The following is an 18,440-nucleotide window of genomic DNA, read 5'->3' on the forward strand; positions in this document are numbered from 1 at the left end:
TCAAACATTTTATTATATTTGCAATTCCATTCTAGACATGAATTATTGTGTTCTTTTATGAATTTCTTGGGAATCGTAAAATTATATTACAATGTATTGTACTTATTTTAGTATATTTTCTCAACATTGTCACCAGATCGTATATACGGAGTATATAGGTTGCGTATGATTTTAAATTATGTTGTACTTGTTAGTAAAAATATATGTTAGCTGTAAATAATTACAATACTCGTTTATATCGTTAAAATACATTTAAAATTAAATGAAATTTAGGATTAAATATAGCAGAGTAATATGAGCAGTACCCTTACCATGAGTTTTTACGTTTTGACAAATATGACTGTTTTGGTATTTGTTTACGTATTTTCCCCTTACGGATTGCATCAGAACTTGGATATTGTATGGGCCAATATGTAAACAAATACCAAAACAGTCATATTTGTCGAAACGTAAAAAATCATGGTAAGGGTACAGAGTACAGAGTGCAGATTGCATATTTTACGTATAAACTGTTGTCATTTTTAAGACCTCTCATTTTATCGTTTTTTATTACTTACTAAACAATAACAGTCTTAATTTTAGGTATGGATAGATTTGGATATGTAATATTTTTAGTAGGCTACGTAATTGTAAAAACAATCGTAGTAAATAATTCGAAAAATATTTTTCGTAAAGCTCAGTCTAGACTAGACCCTAAATGCTCATAATTACGCTTGTTATTTCATATCTCTTTGATTTAAATGATCTTAATAACTCTTTATAGTCCCCTATTAAATTAATTACTAGTCATTTAATATATCCCGTTGTAATTATCTTTTAGAAAAAAATCACGTTATCTTTTAGAAAGAAGGAATTACGTTATCTTTTTGTTACAGTGACTGGGTGTTCGGGGTTCGTTACTGTCAACTCAGCAACTTCATAGCAAATGTCACGGTCGCAGCGAGCGTGTTCACTCTAACTGGGATATCTTTCGACAGGTGAGTGCAAAAAAGATATGTCTATGTTTATTTTTAACAATGTTTATTTTTGAAGGTGGTAGAACTCTTTGTGGTTCGACTCCGGCGGCACCATCGCCACACCTATTTATACCTAATAACAGCAGTGTTAGGCGCTGCTGTGTTCCGGTTTGAAGGGTGTGGTAAGGGAGACAGACTTTTCCGAGGCGTTCCAGCTTAGTCCTCAGGGGTAGCGGCGCATCTGTGGCCGACCTCAGTTAGGAATATCTAATCCTATCTGGGGTTGATTACAGATGTCCATGGGCGGTAGTAGCCACTTACCATCAGGTGGACTGCATGCTCATCTGCTACTCTTATATTTAAAAAAAAATAACAAACCATAGTAGAGATATATTCCCGCAACTTGCAGATCATAATCCATCTACAATATCAACAAGCTGAGCTATCGGATGTGATTCTCTGTTTTGCGATTACAAAAACGGTGTGAAAAATAAATCATTGATAGTGCAGCCTAAGGCTCAAAACTCACAGAAAATTTTTAGAAAACAGCGTAGTTACAAAAAGTCTCTAACCATTTGAGTAGGCGTAAAAGCACCCCATGACTCCATTTTCACTTAGTCTTACAAAAAATATAGAAAGATCTTTCAATTCTAAGTGTTTTCAATTAGTTTTATTTGAAAGGAAATTGTATGTTGTCTGAGGAGATTGCTACCATAACTGCACGATCTTGGATCATAGTGGATATAACGACAATGGGAATTCTTGTGTAATGTCGTAAACGTGTATTGCATCAGTAATACTACCAGTAGTGTTGTAACATAAAATATGTATTACAACTCACTCACTTTGTAAGCTGAAGCTCAAATATTTGGAATGTTCCTTTATAATTCTAAAGATGGAACTCTTTGTTGTTCATCCTCATATGTATCTATTTCTTACCAATGCTGTATAAACGCTGTTGTGTTTTGCATTTGTATAATGCATGTCTAATCTGGAGCCTTCTTCAGCTGCTCCTTAAGTTCCCTCTTTCCAGTATGTGGTTTGAATTGCTTAATGCATTCAAAACTAGTTTTCAAGGAAACTAACGCATTTGTTACCCATTTCAGGTAGAACTTGTATCCTGTCAGGAGTTAATTACAGATGTCCATGGCATCCAGAAACTTGAATCAGCAAGTCCATGCTCGTTTTCTATTTATGCCTGCAGTTTTTCGCTTGATATCAGACAACTGTTTTAAACTTAGACTCGACGATAAAGATAAGAATCTCTAACTACCCTACCTCTGATTCTAGCAGTACATTCTCTTATCAGGCGTGTAGGTAGACTCAAATAGAAATTCTCGTAATAGCAACTCCAGTTATTACGTACGGTATCTGTATACAAATACGAGTACCTATCGCGATTAGTAAACAGGCTTTGTTCATTTATAGGGTGATTGTTAAAATGCAATTAATTTTCGTTTCTTTAATTGATGTTACTTCTTTTTCCAAGACTTCGTTTAATCTAAAGTATTAATCTAAAGTCATAAGATTTTGTAGCTCACATATTACAATTAATGAGAAAGAGAATAGAAATATTGACGTTTGTTGAACGAAAATAGTGAAACAGTTCTGAAGTTCGGTGGGAGAGGAAGTATGCCGGTTAGGTTAGATACAATAATATGAGGTGGCCTCATCAAGACCTCAAGAGTGGCATTGCGCCTGTGGTCGGCACCACTATTATTTTTATATTTGAAAAAGACTCCCATTAATTTTTTCATTCTGAGACACAAAACCCACGCAACCGTTACTTTTGAATTTTCGTTTTCAACGCGCGAAATATAATATAAACCGTCATATTGTTAGTTGCGCGTCGACAAACGAGCTGAAAGCACGTCTCTTTTGCCAAAAAAGTACATTAATTTTATGAACGCAAAAAGTATTTTTTCTTTATAATTAACTCTTCTGTACAAAAATGTTATTTTGGTTTGTGGTAGCTTTGAATTGAAGCAGCGATTTGTCAATAGGCGACAATGACCATCAGATGGACTGCATACTTGTTTGTTAAGTATTTAAATTGTATCAAAAATTCTGTTTGTGTAAAGTGAACCTGAACCTCGCTTTTATTATTGTAAATATTCATTAAAATTAACGAGGTAGCGCAAATTGCACGGTAGAAAAAATATAATTGCAAATTGCTGTTCTGTTTACAAGTGTTCTTTTTACTTTTTATTAATTAGCAATGTGCTGATATGGCACTGTGATCTGATGGACCTGGAGAATGGTTTTAAAAACTATATAACAAAACAACGTAACACCATCGGGTTTACTCGTTCGATTCGTTTTTATCCTATAGCCAGTGATTATTGCTGGTGCTGAAAGGTGGCTATGGAAGCTTACTGAACATGTGACGCAAGTCCGTTTTGTAAGTGCTAGTAGAGTGTGTTAACGTTGTCAATTAATCGTATATTTTACCACGAGCACATCACCCCGCGACCACTATGTCAGCAGCCATCCGCATTCTCACCGCGCACTACACTAGACGTCGCTCCATCCCTATGTATTCGTATGTGGTATGACGTATGACGCGTGGCATTAAAGATGCGCTGTTGAGCCATGTCAAGGTCACCAAGTTTCATTCTGATATATGCATCCGTCTATTAGTTAATCTTCAATGACGCGGTTTGATTTTGTTTTAACAAAAAAAAACTAACAAGTTTCATTCTGATACATGCATCCGTCCATTAGTTACTCTTCAATGACGCGGTTTGATTTAAAAAAAAAACAAAACATACTTCTAAATCTATTTTCGAACAAAGTTGAATCTTTGTATAAAACTCCTATCACATTTATTGATCTAGTTTCTAGGATGGTCTTATGATTGCAAATCAATTAGTTTAAAAACCATAGTTTTGTTAACTAAATGAAAAGTTTATCTTAAAAAAAACATTATTGGACTTCAAAAACGCGACTCTATGCCTATGATTTTTCGAGCACACTAGTATTTATAATACACCTAATAAACCTAAGTTCAGTGCACAAAACGCTTAGCTTTTTTGAAAGCTTTTACCGTCAGAGTCTAGTGACGCTAAAATAAATCACGTGTTGATTACCCAGAGGCGTAGTGTCGCTGACAATTCTACGCTTCGGGCTCACAACTTTGCGGTAAATCCCCGAAAGTAATTCTGTTTGCGCGTTTTTATTATTTAAATTAGTCTTATTTTGATATACGAGTTTATTGAGGGTGATATAACATCATAGTTTAATTGGAGACATATTCTACAATTATTTCTCCCAAAAAGCAACGTTGGATGCTTTTAGGTTCCAATTTGAATAGTGTATGAAAATAACACTTACGAGACGGTAGCAAGGGAAGATAACGACGAGGGATTGTTAATAATACTAAGACTGCATCTATGGTATGCGATCTAAGGTGGGACTCCAACCTTATTTCAAGGTAGACAGGAACCAAGTCTAATATATTGATTTGTGAGTTGGTCGTATAAGAGCTGCAGTTATAACATACCAAGATTGCCTGCTAACTTATTTGTTGTTAACTCTAATTCGTACAAGAAAACTTGTTCAAAATATGAAAGTGATTCTTTGCAACATCTAGAATCGATACCATAATTTCAGCCAGCAAATGTCGCATGAAGTTATATTTCCTTTGGCGGTTTGAAAAAAAAAGAAAGTGATTTTTGAAAAATCTATAATCCACTCCATAATTTTGGCTAGTCGCCAAAGTAAAGGCGTAGAAGGCAAGAAGAAAGTATCTAATTTTTAAATTTAACTTTTCAGTTATATAATGCGATCATGTTTTATATACAGGTACCAAGCTATAGTGCGACCCATGAGGCCGCGGATGTCCAAGACCTGCTCGTTAATCATGATCGCCGTCATCTGGGTGAGCGGGATGCTGCTCGCAATACCCTGTCTACTCTACTCCACGACGAAAGAGTATCGGTAAGTTTTAATTCAAGAGGTAGCGATTAATTCAGCAGCGACCAATAAACCGTAAAAAGCTTAAAACGTTGAAAGGTAGAATCCTTTACGGCGGCACCACACCTTTTTGTGACCAATAATAGCAGTGTTAAGCGCTGCTGTGTTCTGGTATGAAGGGAGAGTAAGTGAGACGTACTTTTTCGAGGTATTTCAGCTTAGTCCTCAGAGGTAGCGGCGCGTGTGTGGCCGACCTCGAGCATGCACAAAGGGTCCTACCATATTCAAATGTACCAAATCATGATAGAATTGGATGTATACTTTACTTACATTATGAAATGTATCAATACCACGACAATATCAGTCTATAGTCATTTATAAAAATTGTAAGTTAGATAATTTAAATTTATAATTAACTGAATAGTAACTTTTTAAGAATAACAAAATATAGTTAATAATAACAAATAAATAGTTTGTAGTTGATTAGTCAGTCTCATGCAATATCCAAAAATTATTGAATCGACGGATCGCGTGCAAAGTCTTTCATTTTATGTTTTACTTTTATCTCTTTTTAATTTCACGTTCGTATTCTTTATCATTATTGCTGCAATAAAATAGCAAAGGTCAAAATGGAAAAGATAAGAAATTATATGGCAGCAAATCTTTATGATCTTTATGGTCATAATCAAAATTAATTAAATCATATCGCAAACGCAACTATTTTTGAAGATAGGTGCGTATTTGTTATTTAATTTTAATTAACAAAAGTTTTTGAGAAACATCCCCGAGAGTTTTCCAAAAAAGTTTTCGAATTCAGTGGCTGTGAACACTGTAATAAATGGCAACTTCTGCGCATTGCGCAGAAGTGGAAGCAATTTACCTGAAACATGCAAAAAGCGTAAATCGCAGAGCTCATTAGGTCTAAGCCCTTAGAGAAAGTGCTGACTGCAACATTACGCTTTAAGGGTTATAAAACGAGAACATTAGACATTCACGAAATTTCACAGGAGCCACAAAAAATATTTTAAGTTACATCTGTTTTTACAAATCTACAATGAATTTAAATGATATAGTCCGCGTAAAACTGCCAGTCCGCTCTGGTTATATGTAGAAATGAATCGCGTCGCCATAGCAAATTGTATGACTATACCTGCTCGCAAGAACTTCAGAGCGGACTAGCATTTCGGCGCGAACTATATAATCGAATACCGAGGAATAGCTATCTAAGGATTTATTTATTCAATATTTTTGACATTTAAGTCACCCACAGTATGTGGTCACAGATTTTCACGGTGATAAGACACAAATTCACCATTTAAAGAGACGCAAAAGGAACACCTTAAGTCATTATTACTGAATACGAATCGAAATTACATCAAATTGGATTTAGCGTTACTTTACTGCTTTAAGAATTATTCGTCTCGTGTATTGGCAGATAACGTATTGTATCTACTGAATAAAGACTTCACCTACATCTATATATCGAAGTGACTTAAGTCAGTCAGTGTGCTTTCAAAACGACGTTTGGAGATACACCTGATGCTTAATGTCTATATATACATTACATACACATTTAACACCACTGAAACCTTAGTATGAGCTGGTTGTCTCAAACCATAAGCATTACCATTTATGTAATAAGTAAATTTTAAGGTTACGAGGTGACTTATAAATAAAACTTAGTAGTGAGGCAGGCGGGGTGCCTGAAGGAAAGTAGGCACCGCCGGATAGACATTTGCAACAAAAGAGTGACCAATGCATCAATGACTTCAAGGGAGACCTATTGTTAGACTTTTTTTCTGTATATTACATGGTTTAGAAGTAGGATGTAGTGAATTATTTTAACTTTTTATATCATATTGGTAGTGTATTGTATTTGAATACAATAGAGCAAATTAATTATTTTCGACAAGCCATGCTCTTAACTGCAAACAGTTTAAATTTATTCCTTTCAAAATGTCTGAAGTTGCCTGAATTTTCAAAGAACTGTACCAGACATCCTTAGAGAGTCCTAAAGACTAAAAAGCCTCAGGCAGACACAAGTTAATATTGAATCCAAATATTATCAACAGTTCAATAAGATTATGCATCTGAGTAGGTATTTAGCATATTTTTCAGGTGTTTTTCTAATATTTAAAAAAAAATCTTTATATTTTTCCGCAGTACGGAAAATACCATAGAAATTTATTATTATCGGGATTATAGACTGAAATTATTCAAATAGGTAAGCATAAAACTTACAGACAAAAATTAATTTTATTTACCTATATATAAAATTATGAAGAGTTCATACATTCATAAACACCATTCAAATATTCATGTAGTCATGCAGGTCACTGTTCGGTATCGAACAATCGATAACATATTGAATTTTGCCGGCTCTTCAATACCGTCATGATTGAGCTTATATCAAATTGTATTGTAGCGAAAAATAGAAGCAAAAAAATCGATAGAAATAGAATAATGTCGATTTTGGATCGCAATAAATTTTTTAAACAAATTATTTGTGTATTTTCGAATTTATCAAACCACCAACAAGAAGTAGTGGTTTTATTGCGGTAAAAATGACACATAACCCGGCGTCGCTCCCACGTCGTCGGGTCCTTTTGAAGGTTTCCCCCTCGTTAAAGAAAGGTTGTATATTCGTTTATTATTCGTAGTACTCGTATTTACTTATTTTTTCTTAAAACAGCAACAAGCTACAAAGTATTTCTTATTGCTTGCAATAGTATTTCTAGTTTCACACGGAATTCAGAAAACACGGAATTTGTAGTAGAATAAACTTCCGTTTGAGGCATTCAAGGAACGCTGTAAAATCCTTATCCTAGAAATTGTGCTAGTTTATTTTTATAGCGCTCGTGGTGTTAGAGGACTTCTTTCTTCAATTAATTTATTTTCTCAACGCTATTTCTAAGTTGAAGGTGGTAGAGCCGTTTGTGGTTCGACTCCGGCGGCACTACCGCCACACCTATTTCTACCAAATAACAGCAGTGTTAGGCGCTGCTGTGTGCCGTTTTGAAGAGTGTGAGAAGTGAGACAGACTTTTCCGAGGCGTTCCAGCTTAGTCCTTAGGGGTAGCGGCGCATCTGTGGCCGACCTCAGGTAGGAATATCTAATCCTATCTAGGGTTGATTACATATGTCCATGGGCGGCAGTAGCCACTTACCATCAGGTGGATTGCATGCTCCTCTGCTACTCCTATATTATAAAAAAAGTTACACGGTCAATAAATATCAGGACACAGTATTGCGTTACCATTTCAATATGTAACAATGTTTATATCACATTACATCATCAATAATTAATGACAATATAATAATATTAGTATGCAAGAATGTACTCTCCAATTTATATCGAAACTAAGTAGTAATCATGCGGATCATCGCCCAAATTCGCCGTTTCACATGATGACCGTGTATCGGTTGAGCGCGTTCTGGCAATGTCAGTCATTATCAGTGGTCGGTACCGCTTGGATAAATAATGTCTTCTAGGATATATGTATGGATAAGTATTGAAGGATCACGGATAAGTATTAAAGGATCACAACAAATCCGGATTACTTAGGTTCTAAACGAAGAAACGGAGTCCTTATAGGATTACTCATACGTCTGTTCGTCCGCATGTTACAGCCAATTTGCTTCGAAACTACTGGACCAAAGGGTTTAAATTTGGTAGTTGTATGCTCTACTTGTTTTTGTGATCCTATGATGAAAGTAGAGTTCTACGTTCTATAACACAATAACAAGGAGGGGTGATTTTTGGGGGCGAAATAAAAAATGCAAATAAGCGGAAAGTGGTATGAAACACTTACCACGGGAGTGTAACTCTCACTTGTCTAGTTTTTTTGCCAATGAAGTTTCCGACGCTACCTATATTATATAATAAGGTTTTTGGTGAAAATACCGCGGAAATAGGTGACTTTACCTTAAATAAATAAACTGCTGCTGTCGCTATCTGGATTACCTAATAAATAAATAAAAATTAAAAAATACACATAAATAAACATTAATTGAATTACGAGTATCTCAATATTTATTTGAATGTGTAGCCCTAGGCTATGATTCAACGGATCTGGTTCCGTAGAAATATATGTTGATTTGCATATATGAAATCATTAATCTCCAATGCCGTTCGATCGATCACCATCGATGCAGATTGGAGTGTTTTTCAAGGAGAAGTTTTCCATTTCATTTTAACAACTACAACCATTTAATTCATGATCTAATTTCCAAGCGAGCCAAGTTGTGGACAGAAGCGAGTAGAACGTTTTCTAGCTCAACTAATGAAGCACCATTTACTTCTTCCCCACAATAGCAGTGTCAATTTTAAGGGTGTGCTTCGGGAGATATACTTTTCTGAGGCGTTCCAGCTTAGGCCATATTACAACCACTTAATTCGTGACCTCAGTACCATGCAAGTCATGTTGTAGGTAATCGAGCTTAGTATAAAGAATGAATCAATTTGTGTTTAGATTTAAATGAGTCGTGCTATTCTAGCATTTCGCCAATATGACGTAACAATTTGTCGAAGCGAGCAGAGCTTCGGAATGGAATCAATGTTTCGTCTCCAAACGCTATTTGGACATATTGATTCTCTATTACCATGTTTAGTGGAGGGATTAGGGTTCTTAAGTCTTCAAATATCTTACAAAAAAAAAATTTTGGAATATTTTAAAGTATAGATGGGTGTTATGGACTTTTTGTCTCTTCTGCATAAGTGAACGTAATGGTGGTCATAGTCATTGACATTGGTTTAAAAAATATGTATAGAATTTATTGATTATCAGATTGGAGTAGCAAACAAGCTTGCAATCTTCATGACGGTAGGTGGTCATTGCCATGGATATCTGTGACTAGCTATACGTAGAACGGGAAGTTCTAATTGAAATCCATCACAGACGCGTCACTACTCCTGAGGACTAAGGGCAGACTTGCTTTACGCTAGAAATTGATGTGACGGTAGTACCTCCCGGTAAATCCATACCTGCTCTACTATCTTTTCTCTTTCACTTTCAAATATTAGTAACGCTAGTAATTTGTATCGAAATGTGCAGAGACTACCGTTTAAAGTTATATCGTAAACGTCTAAGGAAGTTATGCGTGATTATGCTCCAAGTTTTATAATTTGCAATCACGAAATTCGTACACACGAAGGTTTCCAAGGTATTTTACGAAAATAGAAAATTGAATACAAATTGGTTATATCGTTTGGGGAAGCCATTGTCGAGAGAAAGCCGAATAATTTGTAAATACTAGCGACCCTCCCTGGATTCGTACGACTAGTGTAACATATACCTATCTCAATACATACATTTTTATTCTGTCGTCTTAATTTAGTATATTGATATCTATTATCCTGTTTCGTCAAGCTTGTGGGTTGTATACATCAACAATCATTGTTATACTTCAGCCAATTTACAGAAAACCTAAATGGCTTATTCCTTTAAACCTTTCTTCGAATCATGTGTACTGAAAACCATATAAAAATTGTGTGATCAATGAGTGACAATGAGTACTAAAAATTAATAACTACGTAATAAAGTTTTACAATAGGTATTATATGTATCAATTAAATTAATGGCTTTTATTTCCGAACATGAAACCAATTTCAAAAACTATTCGATACTACTATTTTATGAATACTCGCGCACACATTAATAACGCTACGGAGAGCACTTAATAAAATCTGTAATGTGCGCTTTGATGTCATTTTCCTTTATTTTTGACTGTTAGCTTTAACTTTTTAATTACATGTAATAGTCAAGTTAGTAGAAGCCCTTGTTATTCGACTCCAGATGCTTATTTATTTAGGGAGACATATAACCAAGGCACCACAACATGTACTACTTCGTCAGGAGTAAGTCTAAGACAATCAGAATCTTATCTAGGATTGATTCCCAATGTCTATGGGCAGTAGCCTTTTATCATCAGATGGACTGCATAGTCGATTGCTAATTGTATAAAATAGGCAACCATTTTTATGTTACACTGCTGGGTTGGGAATCTCTTCACAACTGAAGAAGGCCTGAAGAGTACTCCAGAGCGGATTGTTGACGAGATTAGGGGTAGTGGCTAATTCGTCTCATTCTCGTTTGCTTTAAAATGTCCATCCATCTAACTTCGGACCACGCGCAATGTTGTTTATCTTTTCTGATCGGTTGAGAACTTTAGATGGGTACGAACCTATGGACGAACACGACAAACACCCATAGGCCTCGCGTCTTAGTAGACTAGTTAGTAGTTATAAATCATTGGTTACAATGTACATGACATAACCGTCAAAAGTCAATATGTTGTGAATATGTCAAAAGTTATTTGTACTGTGTTTGCAGATATAATGCGGAACCATTTCCCAATTTTTTTGATGTAGGCACGTAAGCTAACGTCACAGTCGATTGGGAAGTGCTCTAATAGAAATAAGCCCGTCAATGGTTGGCGTACCCACGCTTTGTACCGTACACGTTTTTTTAAAATGGGTTTATCATGCCCTTTGACTTTTGCGGTTATTTCGACTAATTGGTGATTTCTTGTGGTTTCCCATTCAGATATTTTTGAATAGAGTGTAATGCTTTTGTGAACGCTTTATTTTAAATTACTTTAGTTGGGTTTATTAGTGAAAATTAATTTTGTTTGGTGATTAGATAGTATCTTTGAATATTTTAAACTGCTCATTTTTTTATCTAAAAAAAATTAACAATTTTCATGTTTAAGTTAAATAGATAGAACGACTAATTTTAAAGTAAATACTAATTTTCATATCCGTACTGTATACATGGGCTATTTCTATGAATATAATAATAATAATCTTATATATAAAATTCTCGTCTCACAATGTTAGTTACCGTACTCCTCCGAAACGGCTTTACCGATCTTCTCCAAATTTTATATGCATATTCAGTAGGTCTGAGAATCGGCTATTATTTATTTTTCATACCCCTAAGTGATAAGGATTGTTCACCCTTAACATTTTTTTATTTATATGGCAACACAATGTTTGCCGGGTCAGCTAGTAATCATACATAATCTGCGAAGAATCTATGTCGATACAAGTTATTGCTAGAATACAAAGCATTCACCTTTGCATTAGAGTTTATCTACGTCGGGTTGCAGATATTTAAAAATATAAGAAGTCTGTTTAATAACTACGAATTTCATAAAACATCTATAAAGCGCAATAATCTAGTTGTTGTGTTGAAGATAAACATTTTTATTGTAATTTCTAAGAAGTTTCGTTTTCAGACGTTCAATTTAAGTGAAGAATCGCTTAAAGTTCAGGTCGCATCGTTTATTTCAAAGAGCCATTAAAAGCCTTGTAGATGAAATTTAAACCTAAAATATGTATTTCTATAGTTATTTTATGAAAGGATTGAATTGCGCTAAGTACTGTGCCATTAGCTTCTGAAATTTAATTCGGATGCAAAGTGCTTTGAAGTCATAAGGGCACAAGTTAACGATTTTAACCAAAACGATCTTTATGACTCTTAAGTTTTCCTCAAGTTGTTTTTCGTCCCTATTTTAATTATCAATAAAAGCGCTATATACACTCATAGCACTACAGTAGGATTACTATCCATCATCTATTCTAACAATTTATAATACCTAGTATAATATTATGATAATTCACGCTTACATGGTGTCACATAGCTCTAATGAACTATCTTATACGACGCGGAATTTGGGTTATGCAAGATTATATTATCTAAATACCTAAGTCTCTAATTTTACTTGTCAGTATGCATAATATTAGGAAATAATATGAGAAAAGTCAGAAATAAATGCCATTATAGAACTAGGTAGAACTAAAGTATAAGTGGACGGAATAAGTTGGTTGGTTTCGAAAGTTGCTCCATTCCTTGCGAGTTGCGAAGTTGGAAGGAAGTTTTTTAATTATAGGTACCACCGATATTTCCGGCCTCTTAATTGCGCGAGGTTACTAAGTTGTAAGGGATACATACGACATATTAAAGAAGTAATTATGAAGTTATAGTAGCCTTAGAAGTTCAGGGTTCAGTTACATTTACAAACAGATGAGTCAGACGGATGCCGTGACAGATAAAATAGTATTCTCATACATTCGTCATTGGCGCACCTCTGGTGTTGCAAATGTCCATAGGCGACGGTGTCTATCAGGTAGTCTGTCTGCCTAACCGCTTAGGTACAATTATATATAAAAAGGAAGTACATACGTACATACATACGAAGCATGATAAACCTCTCACTCGGCAGACGGGTGAAAATTTCACACTTACTGTTTATTTGTATGTCAACATATTATTACTCTTAACACCCCTAACACCGTCAACTTACCCGTATTTGCTCTAGTGTGTTTACTTTATAAGCCTTATTACAGCTAGATTGCGCTTTGTTTGACTACACCGCTTCCAACTTGTTGTGGTATTTGACAAAGACAAAGGCTGTCATAGGACCCCTAGTATATCTATACGATTCTCTATTAATGTATGCTTATTTTAAGCATTACGTACCTATATAGATATTTACACTAACATGGAATAGCGTATTGGTTATAGAGTAGTGGTTGACAGGTCTCCAGTTCGGGCATTCAAGGTTCAAATCCCAGCAGTATTTCTAGTTTTTTTCTATCATTTATTATCACTTACCTTAACGTTGTGGGAACACGTCTTGAGCATATCTAAATACCTGATTTCTTTAAAAAGTTTTCAAAGTTGTGTGAAGAGTAGCGAAGTATTGTAGAGAAGAAGTGTGAAGTCATGCACTTGGCCAGTGCGGTGCGGTGCGGTGGTACCCCTTATTCGTAAGAAGATCTCTGGCTAGCAGTTGGACAGAAATAGTTTAGTATACGATCCACAACTAAACTGAGGTAATAAAAGTTATTTTCCTGTTTTCATAATTTTTTGGGAAATGATTTTAAAATATGTGTAAAAATTACAAATCATTATATCGACTAATTTTCGACTTTTTAGGGTACTATATATGGCATATATATAAACGCAAAACTGCTAGAAACAAATTGTTAAGCTTGTTCGTAAGTACATGGTGTAGCCGGTTACATACATTCTTACATGGTGACAACAGCGAAACCCTTTTTCAGGTTAGCCTGTGTCTTGTAGAGCCTTGAGAGTTAATGGATAATGATGAATTTCTATTCATTTTTACTTGGAAATCATAAAAATTGAAGTACTATTTTTATCGTGTGCACAGCATTTATTTTCATTACCACTTCATATCATGATTATTTTACTCCATTACTGTTAATTAAATTTCGAATTAATGTGTTTACTGCAGGAAACACCATGGCGATGCCCTTTCAGTACGGTGACGAGTATGTTTGTCCAAAGTTGTCAAAGCCTTTGTGGTAGTTTGATAAAGGGACATACATAGTATGTACTATAGTTTGTGTAGAAACACAAACTTTGTAGTATGGAAAATACTTCATGAGCAAATCTGTGAATTAATGAAGTACACTAATTAGTAACAAAATTCGTCGGAGCTTTGTTCAGGAAAAATGTCAGAATAAGATATTATGAAAAATTACGCTTTCCACACTAATAAACCAACATATCTTGTATTGTGATTTTTTTAGGTGTGATAGAAAAATATAAAGGTCACAAACATCTAGACCGAGATGGATGGAACGAAAATCTTAATTCGTCGTTTAAAAGTTTGCCTGGTTTAGGATTAAAGGTGAATCCTCTGTTCAATGTTAAATGTTCGATATATAATGTCGGTTCAATATGTAAAGTTGTACACCTGTTTTAATAAGGCCATTAAATGTTTTGCAATGGTTATCTGAAATAAACACACACTCGATTTTTATATCAATTGATGCTACAATATTCATTTCAATTAATTAACTCGAGTATTATGTTAACATAAATATTGAAAGTTTAAATTGTTGAAATCTATTGCACATTTTGTTTTCAATTTGTATTTGTTTGTGGTTGACCCTTTGTAAATCTTGTTGATTAAAATTCAGTCATGTGTGTATACGTATAAAAAAAAAAATTAACAAAAAAATAAAACCGACTTCTATGTCACTACAAAGTAAAAAATAATTGAAATAAATGTTGGTTTAGTACATATTTCTGAAGTCGGCGCTCAATATATTTCGTTTGATAACAGCGTGTCCAATATGAGCGCCGACTTCAGAAATATGTACTAAACCAACATTTATTTCAATTATTTTTTACTTTGTAGTGACATAGAAGTCGGTTTTATTTTTTTGTTAAAATTTTTTTTTTTCACCCTTTTTGGTGATGATATGCTAACGTTTGTATTAATATTATGTAAAATTGTATAAATGTGATCATGAATAAAGGTAAGGTCTGAATAGATACGGATTGGACCCACCCGCTCGCAGGGCGCTGCCGCGCCCTTCTCGCTTAGTTTTATATTGTCTTATATGTTCCAACCTAACCTAACCAATTCTTTAAGCTTTATGAGATACTAATTATTGGCTAGGTTAGGTAGGAACCGATAAGTAAATAAATCAAACTAGGTGGTAAAACTCTGCGAGTGAACCGGTCCAATTTACCTTAATTCAATAGTTAAGAAAAGAAAAAGGAGTTGATGGTCAAATTTTTCATCATATATCTCTGTCTAGCTACTTCATTACAACAAATGTCTAATCTATATACTTTACATGGGAGGCACCTCTGCATCATCAGGATTGAAGAATTGAAGGTCATATCTTCCATCATATGTCTCTACTCAAAGACCTTATCATATATTCGTAAGCTTCAAATGCCTAATTTGTATGGTTGAGGCAGGAGGCACTTCTGCATTATCAGAGTTGAAGAGTAGAAGGTCAAATTTTCCATCATATATCTCTACCTATCAACCTTATTGAATATTCATAAGCATTAAATGCCTAACTTGTATGGCTGAGGCAGGAGGCACCTCTGCATTATCAGAGTTGAAGAGTGGAAGGTCAAATTTTCCATCATATATCTCAACTTATCGACTTTATTAAATATCCATAAGTTCCAAATGCCTAACTTGTATGGTTGAGGCAGGAGGCACTTCTGCATTACCAGGGTTGAAGAGTTGAAGGTCAAATTTTCCATCATATCATCATATTTTCTGTCTTTTGTTGGTAATTTGTGTGAATTTGAGTTGTAACAGTCTGCTGATGGGTTGGTGCATTAAATATGCTAGTATATAGTTGAAATTATAATATATATATATTTAAATATTATTATAACACTCTATATTTCATTTATATATTTTATTTTTATGTTTAAAGATGTCCGATGACTCGTATTGTTCCTATTTTTCAGCAAATGACTCTGACATTTCTTATGCTTCCTGTGACGAATCTCTTGACACCAATGTATTAAAAAATCATGTAGATTTCATATTTAAGAACAATAGCAACTGTTTGAATGTGGTTCATATTAATGCTCAAAGTATACCGAGTCATTACTCTGAACTCGAAAGTGTTTTCTCCTGTGATCACATTCATGCCATCCTCGTTTCAGAAAGTTGGTTAAAACCCTCACTTCATTCTTCGTTATATCCATTACCTGGTTTTATTCTTATTCGTAATGACCGAATAGGTAAAGGCGGTGGTGGCGTAGCTATTTATTTGCGAACTTCAATTGCGTATAAAATTGTATTAGCTTCCCCATCGAGTTATTCCGCTTCCGCCGAATACCTATTCTTAGAACTCGATGTAAAGGGCACCAGGGTGTTGCTTGGGGTAGTGTACTGTCCTCCTTCCATTGACTACTTCTCCTGTCTGGAAAGCGTTTTCGATTCTATTGGGTCTGCGTACGCTCATTATATTATAATGGGTGACTTTAATACTGATTTACTAAAGGATTCGACCCGTAAGCAGAAATTGAAAGCCATAGTGGATTCAGTCAATCTTTCAATAGTTCCGTTGTCAGCTACTCACCATAATGTCGACACTGATCCTACCTGGATTGACCTTATTTTAACCGCGTCTCCTGATCGGGTTTTGAGGCACGGCCAGCTCTCTGCTCCCGGTTTCTCTCGCCATGACCTCATTTACGTCTCCTATAACTGTAGACCTCCAAGATATGAACCTGCAATTGTTAATTTGAGAAATTTCAGAAGGATGGACACTGGGAAGCTGCTGAGTGATGCTTCTGGTATAGACCTCCAATCGGTGACTGAGGCGTCAACAATTAATGATAAAATCTCTTACTTCAACACTTCTGTCATTAATTTGTATGATGTCCATGCTCCTATTCACAGCGTGAGGTTGAAGCGTGCTCCGGCTCCCTGGATGTCCAAGGGGATTCAAATGGCGATGAGAAGGCGGGATCGGGCCTTCCGTGTATTCAAGAGGGACCGCACCGATTCCAATTGGTCAACTTTTAAAGCAGCGAGAAATCGTTGCAATCAGATGGTACGAACAGCAAAACGCCGCTATTTTCACGATAACATCTTTAATTCTTCTCCCGCTGAAGTGTGGAAATTTCTTCGCTCTCTTGGATTTTGTAAACCACAAACCTATGATTGCGGTCCGTTTCTCACTCTTGATGCGATTAATGATTATTTTGTCACTACTACGACATTGGACCCTGCAATCAGACGTAAAACTCAGATTTCAATTGCAGCCATGCAATCACCCTGCTTTCCCAGTTTTCAGCTGTCTCCTGTGACCCAGAAAGAAGTGATGACAGCCATTACGTCAATTAAATCAAGGGCCATGGGGTGTGATGACATTAGTAGGACCATGATTTGTCAGATAGTAAAAAATCTTTTACCAACAATTACGCACATTATAAATTTTTCTTTACTATCGGGCCACTATCCTTCTATTTGGAAGAAAGCCTTTGTGCGACCTCTTCCTAAAGTCTCAACTCCTTCCCTACCAAATCACTATCGCCCAATCTCTATACTTCCATTCCTTTCTAAAGTTTTGGAAGTCTGTGTTCACAAGCAACTTTCCTCTTTTGTGTGTAACCATAACCTACTGAGCGTATATCAGTCTGGGTTCCGTCCTGGTCATAGCACCACTTCTGCATTGATCAAAATCACTGATGATCTAAGACGGGCCATGGATAACAGAATGGTCACAGTAATGGTGCTAATTGACTTTTCAAACGCTTTTAACACAGTCGACCACGATATTCTCCTTTCCATCCTTTCGCACTTAAATTTCGCCCCATGTACCCTTAAGTGGTTTGCATCATATCTTCGCGACCGTCAGCAGGCAGTTCGTCTAGAGCGCAAGAGCTCTAAGTGGGCTGACCTTACTGCTGGGGTTCGGCAAGGCGGTATACTTTCTCCTTTATTATTTTCGTTATACATTAACTCCATCACTTCACTTATTAACTGTTCGTATCATCTATATGCTGATGATTTACAATTATATGTGCAGACAAGTATCGGTGAAGTTGACAAAGCTATTCAGGCTATCAACAGTAACTTACAGGCTGTGAAGGATTGGTCTAGTCAGTATGGCGTTTCTGTTAATCCTTTGAAGTGTCAGGCCATTATAGTAGGTAGTTCGAGACTGCTGTCTAAAGTCGACTTTGCGAATTTACCCGCTATTACATATGACAATATCACTATTCCTCTGTGCAATGCCGTGAAAAACCTTGGGCTTGTCATTGAT

At 35.5% G+C, this 18,440-nt stretch overlaps 1 protein-coding gene across 1 annotated transcript in view; it reads left to right on the forward strand.

Annotated features, from left to right (window-relative positions):
• The window catches only part of NGR-A32 (neuropeptide receptor A32), a 74,420-nt gene that overhangs the window by 28,936 nt on the left and 27,044 nt on the right, over nucleotides 1-18,440 (forward strand). The window contains exons 5-6 of the mRNA XM_073083567.1: nucleotides 876-977; nucleotides 4,761-4,895. Of these exons, the coding sequence (XP_072939668.1) occupies nucleotides 876-977; nucleotides 4,761-4,895 (237 nt within the window). The remainder of the gene's footprint in view (nucleotides 1-875; nucleotides 978-4,760; nucleotides 4,896-18,440) is intronic.

This window comes from Epargyreus clarus, unplaced genomic scaffold, assembly GCF_041222505.1.
Source record: "Epargyreus clarus isolate Ecla_fem2 unplaced genomic scaffold, WU_Ecla_fem_2.2 ptg000019l, whole genome shotgun sequence".
Classification (NCBI taxonomy): Eukaryota; Metazoa; Arthropoda; class Insecta; order Lepidoptera; family Hesperiidae; genus Epargyreus; species Epargyreus clarus.